The 21,487-nt window shown below is 36.0% G+C and overlaps 1 protein-coding gene across 6 annotated transcripts in view; it reads right to left on the bottom strand.

The window, feature by feature from the left end:
* ARID4B (AT-rich interaction domain 4B) overlaps window positions 1-21,487 on the bottom strand; it is a 157,877-nt gene that overhangs the window by 83,191 nt on the left and 53,199 nt on the right. For all 6 annotated transcript variants that reach the window (XR_002338970.1, XR_002338969.1, XM_021074399.1 and 3 more), the window contains exons 3-6: window positions 13,893-14,003; window positions 11,068-11,133; window positions 6,629-6,719; window positions 3,081-3,160 (exon numbers count right to left, since the gene is read on the bottom strand). Coding sequence is in view for 4 of the 6 variants with exons in the window: in XM_021074399.1 (XP_020930058.1) it covers window positions 3,081-3,160; window positions 6,629-6,719; window positions 11,068-11,133; window positions 13,893-14,003 (348 nt within the window). In the remaining 2 variants the exon portion in view is untranslated. The remainder of the gene's footprint in view (window positions 1-3,080; window positions 3,161-6,628; window positions 6,720-11,067; window positions 11,134-13,892; window positions 14,004-21,487) is intronic.

Raw genomic sequence — 21,487 nt, 5'->3', positions numbered from 1 at the left:
AAAAATATATAGATGGTAGATTAAATAAACTCTTGGCCATATCTTCATAAAGCTTAACCCACTTAAAATGTTTAAATATTTTTGAATAATTAATGCTTTTTCTTCTCCAAAAGACAATAAGTTACCCAGTGATAAATTCTATGTCTACTTAGCTTACCCTTTTGCCCCTAGTTCCTAGCATAGGACCTGGCATATGAGGTAAGGAGTAACACACCAGTATTCTGATACATTTTAGCAAAACATGAAATTTAACATGTACAGATACACACAGTAAAATCAATCCTTCTTAAAGTTAAAAAGGATACAATGAGCTATCTGCTCTTATTACTTCGGCCTTTATACAACTATCTTATGAATTTATTCCAACTTAAAATTCTACCAAAAACAAAACTAGTATCTTACATGTTTCTCTAGATTACATAAATAAAACATATGCTTTCACTTAGGTAAGAAAATCAACTTCAAGCCCCCACATTCATTAACCTACTATAATTATCACATGTTCTAACTAAGGGGAATGAAATTATTTCTAAGAATTACATAAACTCAGCAAGAATTCTATTATTTCATCAGTCTAAGAAGCCAAATACACTGTTAAGTGCCCCAAAGCTATATGTACATTCTATATTTAAACCTTCACAATTAATTCATTAACTATTCCCTGAAGGAGTTTGTGTAGAAAACACTACTGGGAAAAGGAGAGCCTATCAAAATGACAAAAACATGGCTATTCTCCCCAAAACAGCTTACAATTTTACAGAAAAAATAATAAAAGTAACCAAAAAACACAAAATGAAAACAAACAAACTGCAAAAGGATCAAAGGATAAAGAAATCAAATTTGGTTAGAGAGCTCATGAAAGACATCATGAAGGGAAGAAGCATATCCCGTGGGCTTTAGAGGCACAGAGCTCAGCAGAAATCAAGAAAAGAAAGCATGAACCCAAACTCACAGACATAGAGAACAGACTTGTGTTTGCCAAGGGGAAGAGAGGAGGGAGAGGAATGGACTGGGAGTTTGGGGTTAGTAGATGCAAACTATTACATTTAGAATGGATAGGCAATGAGGACCTACTGTACAGCACAGTGAACTATATCCAATCTCTTGGGATGGACTATGATGAAAGATAAAATACATATAAAATAAAAAGAATGACCATGTATGACTGGTCATTCTGCTGTAAAACAGACATTGGCACCTTGTAAACCAACTATACTGTAATAAAAATGTTTTTAAAAGATTAAAAAAAGAAGAAAACATGAACCGTAATCTGGAAATACCAAGTAGTCTTATGAGGCAGAAATACAGGGAACTGGTAGATTATGAGACTTAAAAGATAGGCCAGAATCATAATACAGAGAATCTGTCCCAAGTTCTTAATTAAAATGGGATTTCAATCATTCAAGGGAAGGGAAAATAACCAAAAAAACCAGAAAATAAAGTCTAATAAGAGATATTAAAATGTCTCCTCAGAAACACTGTTGTAAAGAGTTACTAGAAAAAAGAAATCTTGGTTTGGCCACACTGCACATTAATTAATATTTATAGGCTGAACTGGAGAATATGACACTGTTGTTAACAATATGTCTATTTAAAAATTCTAACTTCCAACTTTCTGATTTACAAAACTTTGTGAACCCTCCACTCTTAGCATTTTTTTTTTTTTTTTTTTTTTTTTTTTTTGTCTTTTGTCTTTTTTGTTGTTGTTGTTGCTATTTCTTGGGCCGCTCCCGCGGCATATGGAGGTTCCCAGGCTAGGGGTTAATCGGAGCTGCAGCCACCGGCCTACGCCAGAGCCACAGCAACGCGGGATCCGAGCCGCGTCTGCAACCTACACCACAGCTCACGGCAACGCCGGATCGTTAACCCACCGAGTAAGGCCAGGGACCGAACCCGCAACCTCATGGTTCCTAGTCGGATTCGTTAACCACTGCGCCACGACGGGAACTCCTTAGCATTTTTTTGAGCTTGATTTTGGTGCTAGAAAGTGCTGGTTTGAGAACCAGTTCTGACCATCACTTTCTTTTTCTTTTTTTTTTTTTGCTTTTTAGGGCTGCACCTGTGGCATATGGAAGTTCCCAGGCTAGGGGTCAAATTGAAACTACAGCTGCCAGCCTACACCATTGCCACAGCCACACGGGGTCCGAGTCACGTCTGCAACCTACACCACAGCTTATGGAACGCTGGATCCTTAACCTTCTGAGGAGGCCTGGGATCGAACCCACATCCTCATGGATGCTAGTCAGGTGTGTTAATCACTGAGCCACGAGGGAAATCCCTGACCATCACTTTTTATTATCTGTGAGTAGAAGAAAGGAATTGTATCTCCCTCACAATGCTATAAATATGATAATGTGTGGAAAGCACTAAAAAAAGTCCCTGACAAACATAAGCACCTCATTTATTCATCCAACTAACATTTATTCAGTTTCTACTCTGTGCCAGGCACTGTTCTAGGAACTCGGATCAAAGTGCTGAAGAAGACATACACAATCTCTGCCATCACAACACATTCTAGTGAAGAAAGCAGATAATAAATAATTAAGCACATACACATATTTTTAGTGGTAAGAACAATACATGCTATAAAGAAAACTAATTCAACCTAAAAGGATCATGAGGAATGGAAGGGACTGTTTTAGAAAGGGCAGTCAGGCAAACCTTCTTGAGGAGAGGCTGCAATAAATTATGTCAGCTCTTAGTAGCAACTGTAGTTAGGGATTGCTTGTAGTATCCACATATCCTTTAATGATGACAGGGTTCAAATGAATTACAAGTCAGACATCTCTTTTCTACAATTAAGTTAAAGGAGTCTATAATAAAAGCTGCCTAATGATAATAGTTAAACAATCCCATTATATTTTCTTCATGGACAAATGTTACAAATGCTTTCAGACAAAAAAGAATACAGAACCTGGTATTTAAACATAAAGCCTTAAACAGATTTCAGAGATTATACTTTAATGGTTTTATGCAATAATGCATTTTCCTGATTAACAAGTTGCTTGAGTTGAGAAAGCAAAAATGTGCTGCTCAATATATGATATTAAGATATGTTCACTCATTAAGTGATTACTTACTTCACTTTCAGCAAAATGCCTCTCCCCTTTCAGGCACAGTGAAGAGCGTCTCAGTGTCTTTTCATCTCCATCGTCAAAAACTGTGAGGGGGTAGAAATGGAAACTACTGAAGAGTTTTTCGAAGATCAACAAAGTGACATAAATCATCAATTAATTTTAGTGCAAAAAGAGCTATTGTTAACGATCAGATCTGAAATTCAGTGGATATTTTAAGTTTTCTAATGAGTAACTTCAAATGTAGAGCAACTTTTCCAATTTCTAGGGAAACAGAAATAATATACCTGTAATGAAAATACCATCCCTGGAACAGAAAATACCAAATAAAAGGAAGAAGTTAGCATTTCAGGAAGAAACCTTTTAAATGTCAATTAATCTTCAATACTGTAACAAAGAAGCAAGTTTTCCTACTGGTAAATACTGACAGATTCATCTAAGAAACAGAAAATAAGATTGAAGTTTTATAAATTCAGACTGCTCCTAAGAATTACTCTATTTTTATCATTCAAAGCAGTATTTCTCAACTTTAGCACTACTAATATTGTGGACCAGATAACTGTCACGGGACCTTATACACTGTGAGATATTCAACAGCATCCCTGGCCTCCAGCCACTAGATGCCAGTAACACCCCCTTTCCAGTTGTGACAACCAAAAAACATCTCCACATATTGTCGAATGTTCCCTGGTTGGCTAATTTGCCTCCATTTGAAAACTACTTAAAAGTACCAAAATGTCCCAGCAAATTTATAAGTTTATATATACACAGATGTATACTTTATGATATAATTTTAGAATATACTATATTCCTCACGACTCAGAAAGCACCTATTATTATTATTATTATTTTGTCTTTTTGTCTTTTTTAGGCCCTCACCCAAGGCTTATGGAGGTTTCCAGACTAGAGGTCCAATCAGAGCTGTAGCCGCTGGCCTTCGCCACAGCAACGGCCAGATTCAAGCCGCGTCTGTGACCTACACACAGCTCCCGGCAACGCCAGACCCTTAGCCCACTGAGCAAGGCCAGGGATTGAACCCAAAACCTCATGGTTTCTAGTTGGATTCGTTTCTGTTGTGCCATAAGGGGAACTCCAGTACCTCTATTTTAAATAAAGTTACCAGGCCTTAGTTTTTGCCAAAATACAAAAATTAGATTCTTACATATTATGTGAGGCTTGACATTATGTGAGACTGGATAAATAAGTTTCAGTGCATTTTTTTAATGCTGTAACAAAAATATTCAATAATAAAAGTGCCACATTTATGAGCTCACTATACCTAATTATCAGGCAGATTTACTATATAGAATTGCTCCAGGTCTTATAACCAACATAAATTCAAATCTTTCCTTATGTTTCAAAATCAAATTTTTCCTCTCTCGTCACCAGATTTTTTTTTCTTAAGCCACAAAAATATAAGCAAAACTCATGTATACTATTTCAGAGCTCCATCAAATTTTGACATCAAGGCATTTTACTAGATTTTACTCTCATCTCTGAGGTCATTAAAGAGTAAAAATAATTACCATTCAATAAATAATACTGGAATAATTACTCTTATCTCTGCTATCAATTTGGGAAAAAATTTTAACATGTTTTAAATGTTCAAAAAAACTGTGGCTAAAATAAAAAGCTCTTTGTAAAACTAAGAATACACTGAAAAACAATTTTACAACACTGATAGAGAGAAGGAAGGCCTTCTTAAACAAGATTCAAAACTAAAGTTAGAAAGGAAAAGGTGACTAGAGGGAAACTATCATATGAAAATTGATAGCAGAGATAAGAATAAAACAATAGAAGAATACTTGCAACTAAAGTGGCAAAGGTTAACGTTCTCGATGTGTGTGTGTGTGTGCGTATATATAAAAATGTATAAACTAAAATCATGAAAATAAGGAAAAGACAACCATTCCAAGATGAAAAAGAAGGAAACTGAGAAAACATTATAAGCTGGAAATTCAAAAGAAAGATGTGAAGTGAAATAATGTTTGTTCAAGAAACATGAAAATATGTTCAATCTCACTAGTAATCATGAAGGAGCATACGAAAGACAAAACTAAGGAGTTCCCTGGTGGTGCAACAGATTAAGTATCTGGCATTGTCAGGGCTCTGTTCAATCCCTGGCCCAGGAACTTCTGTATGTCATGGGTGTAGCCAAAAACAAACAAACAAACAAAAACAAAACAACAAAGAAAAAAGAACCTTTAAAAAAATATTAAAACTGAGATACTATTTTGTGGGGCAAAAAATTTTAAATATCATTAACATCAAATTTGACAAAGGCTGGGAAAACAACTACACTCATACATATACTGTTCGTGAGTGTGTAAATTAACATAGTCTTCTAGGAAAGCATTTTTTTTTAACCTTCTGAAGTTTTAAAAGTACATTTCCCTTCAATCTATGCTTAGTTCTAAATGTATACATTAGAGAAATACTAGAATAATGCCCATGTACAAAAGACATTCAATCTAGCATTTAACAGCAAGAAAACTGACAACATTATCAGTAAGAGAAAAATAAACTATAGTACATCAAATATTATGAAACATATTACACTCAAAAAATTTATCTACTGCATGACAATAAGAATGTACTGAAATGCACACTTAAAAATGGTTAAGATAAATAAAGCTTCTCTAAGATATACTCTGAAGTGAAAAGAAGCTAGAAATCCAATCATATAATATATACACTAGTTTCAAATTCGATGTTATGTACATATTTATGAAATAAAAATTTTAAAGATGTAAAAATAAAAACCATTAATAATAACAACATCTATGGCAATTAGGAAGGAAGTAAATCAAGAAAATCCACTTTATTTGTATTATCATTGAAATTTTATATATATATTTGGGGGGTGCTGTATCTGTGTCATGTGAAAGTTCCTAGGCCAGGGATCAAATCTGCACCACCCCAGTGACCCAGGCTACAGCAGTATCAACATCAGACCTCAATCCACTGAGCCACTAGAAGACTCCCGAAAATATTTTTTTCTTTTTATGGCCACACCTGCAGCATATGGAAGTTCCTGGGCTAGGGGCTGAATCAGAGCTGCAGTTGTAGGCCTATACCACAGCCATGGCAAAACTGGACCTGAGCTGCATCTGCCACTCACACCACAGCTTGAGGCAATGCCAGATCCTTAACCCACTGAGCAAGGCCAGGGATGGAACTTGCATCTCCACAGAGACAACACTGGGTCCTTAACACACTAAGCCACAACAGGAACTCCCCAAAAATGTATTATTATTTTTTTTTTTTGTCTTTCTGCCATTTCTTGGGCCACTGCCGTGGCATATGGAGGTTCCCAGGCTAGGGGTCGAACTGGAGCTGTAGCTGCTGGCCTACACCAAAGCTACAGCAACTCGGGATCCGAGCCGCGTCTGTGACCTACACCACAGCTCACGGCAACGCCAGATCCTTAACCCACTGAGCAAGGTCAGGGATCGAACCCGCTACCTCATGGTTCCTAGTCAGATTCGTTAACCACTGCGCCACGACAGGAACTCCCCCAAAAATGTATTTTTAAAGAAGATATATTCCCTTACCTACAGTATACCAACTTGCATCTGTTAATTTATTGATTACAGCTTCCTGATAGGCACCATCAAGATTCTTCACTTCCACAAGAGCTCCAACCTAAAGTATTGTTTTAAAAAGTTAGACAAACTTTTAGAAGATAAGAACAAACTAAAAACTGGCCTTTTAAAAAAAACTGAGTGCATGATAGTGAAAAATAAAACAACTTCTGATTTGATTTGTGTTGTGCTAGCAATTTTACTCACCGTTTCTGTACCATCAGTGAAAATGTCAACATAATGCAAATGGCAAATAATATTTACACATTATTATGAAAATGGTTTTGCCCTTACAACCTCCCTGAAAGGGTACAGGGAAACCTGTCTGTGAAACTGACTGTCTCTGTCCTATGTTACCATTCCCCTTTGAAGGAGGCTGGGGGAAAATTAAGAAATACCTTTGAAGTTCTCCTTATAAGTTATGAATGAACCAATAATGAAAATCATTTAAAATACTTTCACCTAATTAAGAAAACCCCCATAATTACATTTATATGGTCTTTATAAGTACATCAAACTAAAACACTTCACAGCAAAGCATATCATCAACATATGAACAGACAACCTACTGAATGGGAGAAAACATTTGCAAATCACGTATCTGATAAGGGGTTAAAAACCTAAATATATAAAGAACTCATACAATTCAATGGCAAAAAAAAAAAAAATCAAAGAAGCCAACTGAAAAATGGGCAAAGGTTCTCACACTGCATATAAAAAATAAACTAAAAATGGGATTAAAGTCTTAAAGACCAGAAACCATAAAATTCCTAGAAAAAAACAGAATACTCTTTGACATAAATTGTAGCAGTACTTTTTTTGCATGTCTTCTAAGGCAAAGGAAACCAAAGCAAAAGCAAACAAATGAGAACTAATTAAACTCCAAAGCTTTTCCACAGCAAAGGAAACCATCAACAAAATAAAAAGAGAACCTACTGAATTGTAGAAAATATCAGCAAATGAGGCGGCTAACAAGGGGTTAATATTCAAAATATATAAACAGCTCACAAACTCAATTATCAAAAAAACAAAAAACCTAATTAAAAAACAACCAGAAAATCTGAATAGGCATATTTTCAAAAAAGACATACAGATAATAAACAGGTACATGGAAAGATGCTCAGTATCATGAGGGAAATGCAAATCAAATTCACAATGAGCTATTTCCTGACACCTATTAGAATGGCTTATTATCAAAAAGATAAGAAACAGGAGTTCTTGCTCTGGTGCAATGGTATGGGCAGTGTCTTGGGAGCGCTAGGACGGAGGTTCTATTCCCAGCCCCGCACAGCGGGTTAAGGATCTGGGGTTGCTGCAGCCTCAGCTTAGATCTCAACTGCAGCCTGGATCTGATCCCTGGCCCAGGAACTCTATATGCTGTGGGGCGGCAAAAAAAAGGACAAGAAATAAAATTGTTGGCCAGGATGTGGAATAAAGGAAACCCTCGTGCAACGTTGGTGGGAACGTAAATTGATACAGACACTATAGAAAACAGTACAGAGGGGGCTTCAAAAAATTAAAAACAGAACTACCATATGATCCAGCAATTTCACTTCTGGGTATTTATCTGAAGGAAATGAAAACACTAATTTAAAAGGATATATGCACCTCCAAGTTGGCTGCATGACTATTTACAATAGTGAAGATATGAAAATGATCTGAATATCCATTGATGAATGAATGCATAAAGATACATGTGTGCATGCATATAATCCAGCCATAAAAAAAATAAAATCTTGCCATTTGCAACAACATAGATAGACCTGGGGAGCATTAAGCTAAGTGAAATAAGTGAAACAGACAAATACCATATGATACAACTTATACATGGTGTCTAAAAAACAAACAAAAAACCAAGCTCACAGGCACAAAGAACAGACTGGTTATTGCCAGAGTGGGGAAAGAAGTGGAAGTGGACAAAACGGATAAAGGGGGTCAAGAGGTACAAACTTCTAGTTATAAAATAAATAAATCATGGGTATGTAATGTACAGCAGCGTGACCTTATTGTATTCCAGTCAATAATAATGTACTGAATATTTGAAAATTGGTAAGAGGGTAAATCTTTTTTTGTAATTTTTTTTCTTTTTTCTTTTTGTCTTTTTGGGGCCACACCTGCAGCATATAGAGGTTCCCAGGCTAAGGGTTGAATCGGAGCTGTAGCTGCTGGCCTATGCCACAGCCACAGCAACATGGAATCTGAGCCAAGTCTGCAACCTACACCACAGCTCACAGAAACACCGGATCCTTAACCCACTGAGAGAGGCCAGGGATTGAACCCTCAACCTCATAGTTCCTATTTGGATTCATTTCCACTGTGCCACGACGGGAACTCCATAAAGGGTAAATCTTAAATGTCCTCATCACAAGAAAAAAAAAATTTGCAACCATGTATGGTAATGGATGTTAACTAACTTAACATGGTAATCCTTTTGCAATGTGTACAAATGTTGAATCATTATGCTGAACACCTGACACTAATAATAATATTATAGGTCAATTACATATCAATAAAAATAAAATATATTGGCCTTTATAGTGATAAAAAAAAAAAACCTGTTCAGAGAAGAGACTGTCAGTCCTACACATGCCCAAAAGAGGGAAAGAAATTCTGAAGAACTGAAAGAACTTTCATTGAGTGTCTACAATCAAATACACAGTCCAATTTTTTAGATTGAATACTTAACTGGTCTAGTATTATTTTCATGTGAACTCACTAAAATTACATTGAGATCAAATGACCACCACTTTGGGAAGGAAGTTAATCTCCTCAAGGAGAAACATTTATCCAAATGATGATACATCTATCCAAATATCAGCTGACAGAAAGCTACTAAGTATATTAGGGAACAATTCAAAATCTATATCCAAAAAAAAAAAAAAAATCTATAGACAAGAGAAATACTTTAACAATGTTGAGACCAAAATTTAATATACTTGCCTGTGTCAAAAGCAAAATAGCCTTAAGCCCTAATATATCATTTTAATAAAATAAAAACCAAACAAGCAAAATAAACCAACTCTGCCAAAACCAAAGAGGCTGGAGAAACAGAAGAGAAGAACGGCTTGAGGATACAAAGTAACTATCTTTCCTATCCTTTCAAAGCTGAACATTTTTTGTACTTGGTATCAGCTAGCCTGTGCCAGGTAAATAGGGTGGTAGGGCACTGAAGAGCTATGTTAGCTTGCGTATAAGGCAAAAACACAAATAAGGCATGAAGACGTGTGTTCTTATCATCCAAAGGGTACAATGCTTTAATTACAGGCTGTGAGTCCATCAGAATTTTGATTCTGCCATTACTGGCTATAAGACCTTAGCCAGATTACTTTAAGTCCCACCTCCCTTCAGTTTCCTCTTCTGTAAATTATAGAAGATAATATGTGCAGAGGACTTTGCACAGTACTAGCATATACTAAGTGCTAAATTATACATGTGCATGTTTTTGTCCTTTTGTCCTTACAAGTGGTATACACGTACAAGTAACATTAAAGATGGCATCTACCAAGCAGAAAGAATGGAAAATAATTTTTACAAGGCAAGATTAAAAACATAAGTTTTAGTCCTTCATAGTACCTATTATATATTCAAGGTACTAACGTCCTAAGGATCCAATTAAAAGTTTTCAAATCAACCATAAACACAACTGGCAGATACATACATCTAACTAATTACCTGAAAAGTACAGCTTCATTAGGAAAGGATTTTTCTCTTGCATCTATAAACATCTCTTCAGATCTGTTAGCATTTCTTAAAATTAATCCAGCCAGGCCAATGTACATTTCAGACATTCAAAAGGGACAAACAGCACACAGTGGCTGACTACCCACACATTCCTATCAGCTTGCTCACTAGTGGAAAGTAAAGCTGCATTTAATTCACTGGCCAATGAAGAAAAAACTCATGCGAAGAAATAAAATCATCCGTATGTAAGAACGTGTGTATCACTTATAACTGCCTGGTGACTCTTTAAAAAGTTTTCATAGGCTAGCAGATGCTTCAAAGAATTAAAAACTCTGAGGATTTGTTGTGTTCATTTGTTGTTGTTGTTTTTCACTTTTCACATCATCATGGAATTTATACCACTTGATCCCTAATTCACTTCATCATCTATTAATTCTGGAAATTCTACCCTTTCAGTAAGTGAAAAAAAGATGGGACCCAATCAGATGAGTAAATAATAAGCAATCAATGGTCCCCTGATGTTTATTTCGTTTCTGGACAGTTAGGTTTTGCTGTCATATCAGGTTTTATTAAACATAAAGTCTACTTTTTCTATTAGTATACTTAGAGAGAATTACATATTCATCAACTCAAAAGCAAAGTAACCAGTGAGTTTTTTAAAAGACCAAGCACAACCAGTGTTTCCCACTGAAGCATTAGAATTGATAATGAATAAACAAATGAATTACCTTTAGTGGACCCTTAATGTGGTCATCCTGAACTTCCACTGTTGAAGAATCATGCCTAAATGTTACCTAGAGATTATAAATTTAATTAGCCACCAAAAATAAATAAATAAATAAAGTAACACAAGCTCATTAATGCATGAATTCATTTTTATTACAAATAATCTAAACAAACAGCTGCTTAGTTTATACAAAAATCTCAATCCCTAAGTAGATTAACTGAAAATTTTATTATTTAACAGACAACTTTCCAGACTAACTTACTTGATGTTTTACATATCATATTTTATTCAAAGCTACTGGTTATTAGTTTAATTGTAAAATTTATTTTCCTAAAACATGAGGAAAAAAGAGGTGGCAATCTTAGGCTATTAGGTATTCTACCACCCTGTGAAAGCCTGGCTTAATAATAAGCAGTGGCAACAAACATTTACTGAGAGCCAAGCATCAACTATATGATCTTCGCAACAACCTTATTAGGCAGGTATGACTATTCCCATTTGTTAACAAAGAAAACTGAGGAACAGAAAGTGCAAGTAACTGGTTCATAATCATAGAACTAATATGCGGTTGAGCTGAGATGCAAACTCAGGCCATCTAGATCCAGAACTTTACTCTTTGTATCAATATAGAAATCAGAGAATAAGAAACCAGATGTAAGGTAAGTTAAAATAAAAGAATCAAGTTTAAACGTTTAATTGGTTGGTTTAAAAAAAAAAAAGATATAGCTTCGGTAGTCAGTACAAAAAAGGATGTTTTCCCAATACAAAGCAAGAGTTCCTACCATAGTTTTATCAGATATGTGAGGTAATCAGCTTAGGTAATAGGTTCACAAACCAGCTACGACATAAGTCTTCTACTCAAGAGCATCCCAGACATTTCTGTCTCATACAAAAGCACTACTATACTTTATTTAAATTATGTGCTCAGATATGTCTTTCACTTAAACCGTAAGCCATAAGAATGGAGACTAGTGGGTTTGATTCCTGGTCTGGGAACTTCCACATGTCACAGGTGCCACTCCCCCACACACAAAAAAACAGAGATCAGACCTTAACTAGAGTTTCAATACCTGATATAGTGCTTAGCACAAAGTAAATGCTCAATAAATGAAAACTGACAGGGAAGAAGTGTATCACCAAATTATTGAAAATTATGTTTATTCTGAATCGTAAACAAATTAAACTGGTACAAAAATACACTACCGTATCTGTTGACAAAATCATTAGCTTGGAATGATAAGCAGATTTTTGGAGCAGCAAAAGAAACTGGCAAGAAATTTTAGGTAGCCACTAGTTATAAGACACAAGGTACCAGGTGGTAGTCTGTGCTATCAGCAGAAGCAGTAGAGACTAACAGTTTTCTTCCTCTCATTGATAGCAAGAAATGTCAGGACTGCTATGTATCATTGAGCTGGTTCATTCAAGATACAGGGACATCCAGCTGAGATCACAAATCGGGATAAAATCCAAGGAAGCATGGATATGTAACACTGCTCCTGCCCAAAGGAACACCTTTCTAACCAGCACAAATGTGCTTATCTGCAGTTCAAGCTCTGCCAAGAAGGGTCTCCACCATAAGGGAGGGATTTTGTCTTAATTCACACTAAGCTGTTACATATGTTAGCAGTAGCTCTGTCTCAAAGAGTGAGAAAACTGATTAAAAGCTTCCTCTTCATCTCTAAGATAGTAATGGCAAAAAAAAAAAAAAAAAAAAAAAAAAGGTGCTCGGGGAACACCAGTGTGTTAAATCTGAACAGGAAATGCCACTATAGGAGCACTGTAAGATAATCACATCACAAGACTTCACGGCACTCAGCATGCGAAAACTGAAGGTAGGATATGGTGGCAGGGAAGGAAGGCAGGACTAGCATCCTACAGGCTTAGGGTTAATTTAAAGGGCTCATCACAATGGTTCTTAACTAGCAGTCTAAATTAGAATCATCCAGGAAGCTTTCTTCATTATCCGTGAATAAGGAAGGAATCTGGGCATACAAGCATAAGAAAAGCTCCAGAAGGACACTGATACACTCCTTTGGAAGTACAAAACCTCTATGGCCTATTTAACTGGTGATGTTCAAACCAATGTTTTACAGGTATCTGGATTATAAATCCCTTGAAAACAGATATCAGGTTATTCTCATATCGCCATCCTTTTCGCCTGAGTACCCTGTACAGTTTGCCACTCAATAAATAATTAACAAATGAATAAAGATCTACCTTAAAATATCTCACTTGTCCAATATTTTTCAACACTAATAATTTACTAAAACGTAAGCAACTACCTTTCTTTTCCTGCATTATCTGGACAAAACACAGATTTTTAGAAAGATTTTTCAAGAAAAGTAGAGGATAAGGAATGAACACTCAGATCTACTATCATCAATTATAAATCACATCTTTCATGGTTAAAATGGGGAGGGGGGCTTAAAATTGATGTACTACAGTAATTCCCATTCTGCCACTAATTTGTTATAATGGCCTTGGAAGAAATCACTAACCCTTTATTGAGCCTCATTTTTCTTAAAATTAAGGAATTAAACTATATGACTTCTAAGGGCTCTTCCATATCTAAAAGGCTAACAACATAAATAATACCAAGTCTGTAGTAAAATGGTATTCAAATACCAACTATGATCATCTAATTTCATTCTAATTAGAATACCTCAAAATCACAAGTAATGCTTTGTTTTTAGGTATCTTTATAATCATCACTCCTAGAAACTACAATCATCTTGCAGAAGAAAAAAATTCTTAAGTATATTCACCCAGAAAAGTTAAAATATCAGGTACTAAACATGTAACCTATACAATCTACATATACTATACCTTGACTTTGACTAGTCGTTTTGCCGTCTTGATCTTGGCTTCACAAAAGGCTCCTCTGTATTTAGCACTCACATCAGTGCCCACTGTCAAATAGGGAGGTTCATCAAGGGCCTAAAAATGCAAACAAATATAATTAGATTTAAACTCTCTAATTCTTTCCCACAATCACACCTCAGAATGGCAGTTCTAATCCTGTTATAGCTAGAAAAGTTATAATAGATGAAAGTATTATTAATAAGAACAATCTATAAAATAATCTAACTTAAAAATAAGTAAAATACAAACAACAAGGTCCTAATGTATTCATCCTGTGATAAGCCATGGTGGACAAGAATAGAAAAAATGCCTACTTAAATGTTCTAAACTGAACACTATATAAAATGCAAAGGCACCTTTTTTCTCTATATAAAATACATATGGTCCAAGATATGAATTAGCTCAATCACCAGTCTATCAATTCATCCACCCCTCCATCCACCCATTCAAATATTTTTTTTTACTAAATGACCCACTGAAAGAAAAGGCAGGTCCTTAAAGCTCAGCTAAGAAATTTTCTTTTAACATTGAGGCTTTATCTTGGCAGCCACCCAAATTCAGAACACCTTTGTTATATCCCTTTCTAAACAATTCTAAGGTATAACAGCATAAAAGGGGGTGGGAAAACTACATGTAGTCAGATTACTGGTGAAAACTACATGAAAAAATTCAATTTGTTGCAGAAAAAGCCTTTGACAAAATCCAACACGCATTTCTGATAAATACCCTTCAGAAAGTGGACATAGAAGGAACCTGCCTCAATACAATTAAGGCCATATATGACAAACCCAGAGCTGACATCATTCTCAATAGTGAAAAGCTGAAAGAATTCCCACTGAAATCAAGAACAAGACAAGGATGTCTGCTCTCACCACTATCATTCAACATAGTTTTGGAAGTTCTAGCCACAGCAATCAGAGAAGAAAAAGAAATAAAAGGAACCCAAATTGGAAAGGAAGAAGTAAAACTATCACTATTTGCAGATGACATGATACTACCTAGAGAATCCTAAAGACTCTAACAGAAAACTGTTACAGCTCATCCAGAAATTTGTCAAAGTCGCAGGATACAAAATTAATACACAAAAATTGACTGCATTTCTATATACTAACCATGAAAGATCAGAAAGTGAAATTAGGGAAACAATCCCGTTTACCACTGCATCCAAAAGAATAAAATACTTAGGAATAAACCTACCTAAATAGACAAAAGACCTGTACTCTGAAAACTATAAGACACTGATGAAACAAATCAAAGATGACACAAATAGATGGAAACACATACCATGCTCTTGGATTGGAAGAGTTAATATTATCAAAATGACTATACTACCCAAGGCAATCTACAGATTCAATGCAATTCCTATCAAATTACCAAGGACATTTTTCACAGAACTCGAACAAAATATTTCAAAGTTTGTTTGGATGCACAAAAGACCCAGAATAGCCAAAGACATCCTGAAAAAGAAAAATGGAGCTGGAGGAATCAGGCTCCCGGACTTCAGACTATACTACAAAGCTATAGTCATCAAAACTGTATGGTACTGGCACAAAGACAGAAATATAGATCAGTGCAACAGGATAGAAAGCCCAGAAATAAACCCACACACCTACAGGGAACTAATCTATGACAAAGGAGGCAAGAATATACAACGGAGAAAAAACAGCCTGTTCAATAAGTGGTACTGGGAAAACTGGACAGACACATATAAAAGAATGAAATTAGAACACTCCCTAACACCATACACAAAAATAAACTCAAAATGGATTAAAGACCTAGATATAAGACCAGACACTATAAAACTCTTAGAGGAAAACATAGGCCAAACACTCTCTGACATAAACGACAGACAGCAACATCTTCTCAGATCCACCTCTTAATGACAACAAAAACAAAAATAAACAAATGGGACTTAATTAAACTTAAAAGTTTCTGCACAGCCAAGGAAACCCTAAACAAAATGAAAAGACAACCCACAGAATGGGAGAAAATATTTGCAAATGAATCGACTGACAAGGGATTCACCTCCAAAATTTATAAATACCTTCTGCAGCTCAGTACCAAAAAACACAAACAACCCCATCAAAAAATGGGCAGATCTAAACAGACAATGCTCCAAAGAAGACATACAGATGGTCAAAAAACACGTGAAAAGATGTTCAACATCACTCATCATTAGAGAAATGCAAATCAAAACCACTATGAGGAACCACCTTACACCAGCCAGAATGGCCATTGTCAAAAAGTCTACAAACATAAGTGCTGGAGAGGGTGCGGAGAAAAGGGAACCCTATTACACTGTTGGTGGGAATGTAATTTGGTGCAACCACTATGGAAAACAGTGTGGAGATTCCTCAGAAAAAAAAAAAAAATAGAATTACCATTTGATCCAACAATCCCACTCCTGGGCATCTATCCAGAGAAAACCATGACTCAAAAAGACACATGTACTCCAATGCTCACTGAAGCACTATATACAAGAGCCAAAACCTGGAAACACCTAAATGCCCATCAAAAGACGAGTGGATCAAGAAGATGTGGTACATATACACAATGGAATATTACTCAGCCATTAAAAGAAACGAAATACTGGCATTCTTAGCAACATAGATGGACCTAGAAATTATCATGCTAAGTGAAGTCACTCAGACAATGACACCAACATTAAATGCTATCTCTTACATGTGGAATCTAAAAAAAGACACAATGAACTTTGCAGAAGAGATACTGATCACAGACTTTGAAAAACTTATGGTTTCCAAAGGAGACAAGTTGGGGGGTGGGGGGGAAGCACTGAGGGTTTGGGATGGAAATGCTATAAAATTTGGTTGTGATGATTGTTGTACAACTATAAGTGTAATAAAATTCATTGAGTAATAACAAAAAGAAATTCAATTTGAAAAAAATCTCAAGTACAAATAAGCCAAAATGTCCAAAATGCTGTTTATTTCCCATCTACAATAAATATTATTTTAAGTTTCCTCACCTGTGATTTAATTTTTTTTTTTTTTTTTTTTTGGTCTTTTTAGGGCCGAACCTGTGGCTTATAGAAGTTGCCAGGCTAGGGGTTGAATTGGAGCCACAGCTGCCGACCTACACCACAGCCACAGCAGCGCTAGATCTGAGCCACATCTGTGACGTACACTGCAGCTCACAGCAACACTGGATCCATAACCCACTGAGTGGGGCCAGGGATCGAACTTGCTCCTCATGGATACCAGTAGGGTTTGTTACCACTGAGCCACAACAGGAACTCCTAATTTTTTAATAGTCCTAAACTAGCTGTTCTTTTTAGAATCAGGTGCTTTTTGCCACAGGATCTATTTCTGTTCCACAGGAATTCTACTTACATTAATCAACTCCAAAGCCAAAGAAAGATTATATAAGTAACTTTTCCCAAAGTGTTTTACAAGAAATACTAATATCTCAAGATGCTCTACCAGGAGTTCCTGCTATGGTACAATGGGATCAGTGGCGTCTCTGCAGCGCCAGGATGCAGGCTCAGTGGGTTAAAGGTTCTGACATGTTCATAGCTACAGCTCGGATTCAAACCCTGGCCCAGGAATGCCCATATGCCACCCGTGCAGCCATTAAGAAAAAAAAAAAAAAAATCAAGATGCTCTACCAGGAAAAAAAGGAGTTGGAGGTTTGGGAAAATCAGTTTACCGAATGAATTCCTACTCTGCTTCATCATTTCCCAGTCTATTTGTCCAAAGAACCCTTTTTAAAAAAATGAACATCTATTAACATCCTGTAGAAATTAAATGGACCGTAAGGTAGAAAATGCTATTACACAGCAATAAATAACGAAAATATCAATCTCATTTGGATTTTGAAATAAATTCACCCTACTAGATGAGACCTCTAAAAAAAAAAAAAATTCCAAAGCCAGAACAAAAGTAACCGTAAGTATATCAAATAATTTTAATAACACTTTTAAAGGTGGGAAGGTATCACAAACCAAAACAAGGATGCTACAACTACAAATATCTGAACACTCTCCTCAATGGCCATTTGCCTCACATTCTATGTATTTCATGAAAAGTATTTTTAAAAAAACCCTCAAAACATATCAAGTATATTATTTCCTAAAACTATTTAGGAAAATACCTATATTTCAATTCATTTACATCATAACAGACGTGTACCTTCATAGAAAGATAATCATTTCTGGACTGCTGTTTTAAAACTTGGTATCATTAATCAACTATAATTTGATAACTCTATACTGTTCCTGCACTTAAAGTTAATAAATGCACTTCTACTTTATGCCTTGTCCCTCTTAAAATGTCATTTTCCTTGGTCAAAATTCTGATTAAATTCTAGAAAACCTAGTGGTCTATTTTAGCAATACTATGAAAGGGACTTAATGTACTTCACCTAGGAATTTTAGGAAAATTTCAAAAAGACATTATTCCACCTTGTTCAATTGGTTATTATGTGTTAGGGCTAGAAAAGCCCAAATGGTGGGGCACTTTTCATGACCATAAAGCTCATGACTCTTCAAAACTTGCAACTTCTCCCACTAACACTTCCTGCCTTGTTAGTAAAATTTTATTTTTATAGACAAATAGCATAGTCAAATAAATTAAAACTAATGAGGAACCAGAAATTGTGAAATGTAGAAGAGATAAGAGAGCATCTAAAAGTTGCCTACTCAGGAACAAATAATTATTTAAGAAGTGACAAGCTTTTTAGACATTTTTATTATAAAGAGTTCTGAACAAAAAAAGGGGGGGAAGAGAATAGTGATATATTTAGACTACTAGTATACAGAAACCCATTTACATATTCTTTTCATTAATATTCATGTCAAACACTGGCAACATTCCAACCACAGCAAACTATATTATTGAGCAGATTTATTCAACTTGAATTTGAGAAAGGGGATCCCCACCCCAAAGAAGTCCATCCCACATCCTTACTGACATGAAAATCCATGTTGACAGAAAAGAATAATAATTACCTCAAATATAGTGAGGGCAAATTATTATTTTGAAGGGTAATATTTTCCTTCCTTCAAGTGGAAACACATGAAAAGCAATTAGCCAAGTATATAAAGAAAATATCTATTAGAAAAATACTTTAAAAGGAAAGCCAAAGTCTAAAGAAAACCTGCTAAATACATTGTTAGAGCAGTGTTCATTTGTTTAAAACAGCACAGGAAAAGCAAAGATCTACGTTTTGGCCTCCCCCCCCCTTTTTTAAATCATCCTAGTTAAGTTATTATTCCAAAATTCTCATCATTAGATAAGTAAAATAATGTGGATTCTACATACATTTAACAAACCTATGTCAAAGGATTAGGGTTATAAAAATGGTCAGAATGGGATACTCTGAGACATAACTGTGTAGAAGTGAAACTATGCTAACCAAAGTTTGAATGAGAATTTCTACAGAAAAACAAATGAAACGCACAAGCTACACAATCAGATTTGTATATGTAATTTTAGTAGGCCATAAAATTATCGCTCTATCATTACTAGAATGTGAGACTAATAGCAAAGGCTTTCAAAGCAGAAAGACTAGGTCTTAATCCTAGCTCTATTCCTTATGCTAACTAGATGAATTTTTTTTTTTTTTTTTTTTTTTTTTTTTTTTTTTTTGGCTTTTTGCCTTTTCTAGGGCTGCTTTCTGCAGCATATGGAGGTTTGGAGGTTCCCAGACTAGGCGTTGAATAGGAGCTATAGCCGCCGGCCTACACCAGAGCCACAGCAACTCGGGATTGGAGCTGCACGTCTGCAACCTACACCAGAGCTCACAGCCACGCCAGATTCTTAACCCACTGAGCAAGGCCAGGGATCAAACCCGCAATCTCTCGGTTCCTAGTCGGATTCGTTAACCACTGTGCCACGATGGGAACTCCCACTAGATGAATTTTTATAGGCCACGGAACCACTCTAAACTTCAGTTTCCACATCAAGAAAATAGGGTGGGTCCATATTAGAAAGTACTCAATTATGATGCCAGAGGTATTTAGCTATTCACAATTATAATTACGAAACACTCAGTGTGGGCAAACAAGTCATTACAGCAATGTAAATTCAGATGTCACATCTTCCTTTTTTCTTTTTAAAATGGGAGAGGCAAAACTTCATTTTAAATTATCGCATCATAAGTGCAAAGTGAAAGTCAAACCACTTTTCTCACTTTTTCAACTAATATCAATATTTCTCAGAACATAATATTTCTCAGCATTAAAGCTAATGAGAACATATTATAGGATAATTGGTAATACGTCTTTATGTCTTTACTTTTTCTACTTCTAGAAATGGAGAAATATTCAAAGATATATGTTTTATAAACACACACACACACATACACACACACACAGAAGAAGCATGCATATTAAAGATAAAAAACAACTGTTTTATTAACCTATGAGAAAGAGGGTGAAATGGAGGGGTATGTATACGTAAATATCTTATTCAAATTACGTCTTCCTGTTTTTGTGTTTTGTTTTGTTTTCGCTTTTTAGGGCCACACCTGCTGCACATGGAAGTTCCCAAGCTAGGGGGTCATTTCAGAGCTGGAGCTGCCAGCCCATGCCACAGCCACAGCAAAGCAGCATCCAAGTCCTATCTGCGACCTACACCACAGCTCATGGCAACGCCAGACCCCCCTGACCCACTGAACAAGGCCAGGGATCAAACCTGTATCTTCTTGGATAATAGATTCATTTCTGCTTAGCCACAATGTGAACTCCATGTCTTCCTGTTCTGTTTTTTTTTTAAAGGTTCTTTTTTTTTTTTTTTTTTTTTTTTTTTTACAATTGGCATGTATTATTTGCCATTCCTTTTATTTTCCTTCTTTTAAAAATGCATACTAAGGAACATTTCAAAGTCAGTCATTAAATGCAAGTCTGAAAGGGGAAGAAAGCACCAAGCCCAATGTCAACGAGACACTTCTGACTGAAGGAGCTGGGGTGCTGGGGTGCTGCTGGGGGAGGGGTCAATGGGTTGGTAAGACACCCCCAACTCCTGAGTGCAGGAGACACCAGCCACAGGCTCTTGATTTAGATTCTTAGGTTCAAATCTACCACTTAGTAGTCAGAAGATCTTGCCTCTAGATATAATAAAAACATTGACTATCTCAGGGGGAAGACCGAAATGCTACATGTAAAGTATTTATTAGAATAGGACCCAGCATGTAATACCAAATGAAACAATAGTAACAATAAATGGCTGTTATTATTACTCAATAATCTGGGGCACAACTGTGAGTTTAAAAAAATTTTAGGTCCTATACTAAAGATATCCCACATAAACAGAACAGATGCCACTATAATGGTGTATATGGGGGTGGAGGGGTGTTAATATTATCCCCCTTATTCAGGAGTTCCCTTCATGGCTCATCGCTTAATGAACCCTACTAGAAACCATGAGGATGCACGTTCAATTCCTGGCTTGCTCAGTGGGTTAAGGATCCAGTGTTGCCATGAGCTGTGGTGCAGATCACAGACGCAGCTTGGATCCCACGTTGCTGTGGCTGTGGTGTAGGCCAGCAGCTGTAGCTCTGATTTGACCCCTAGCCTGGGAACTTCCATATGCCGTGGGTGT

Source organism: Sus scrofa, chromosome 14 (genome assembly GCF_000003025.6).
Source record: "Sus scrofa isolate TJ Tabasco breed Duroc chromosome 14, Sscrofa11.1, whole genome shotgun sequence".
Classification (NCBI taxonomy): Eukaryota; Metazoa; Chordata; class Mammalia; order Artiodactyla; family Suidae; genus Sus; species Sus scrofa.
Note: the sequence above shows the minus strand (reverse complement) of the source record. Positions and strands in the feature narration are given on the sequence as shown.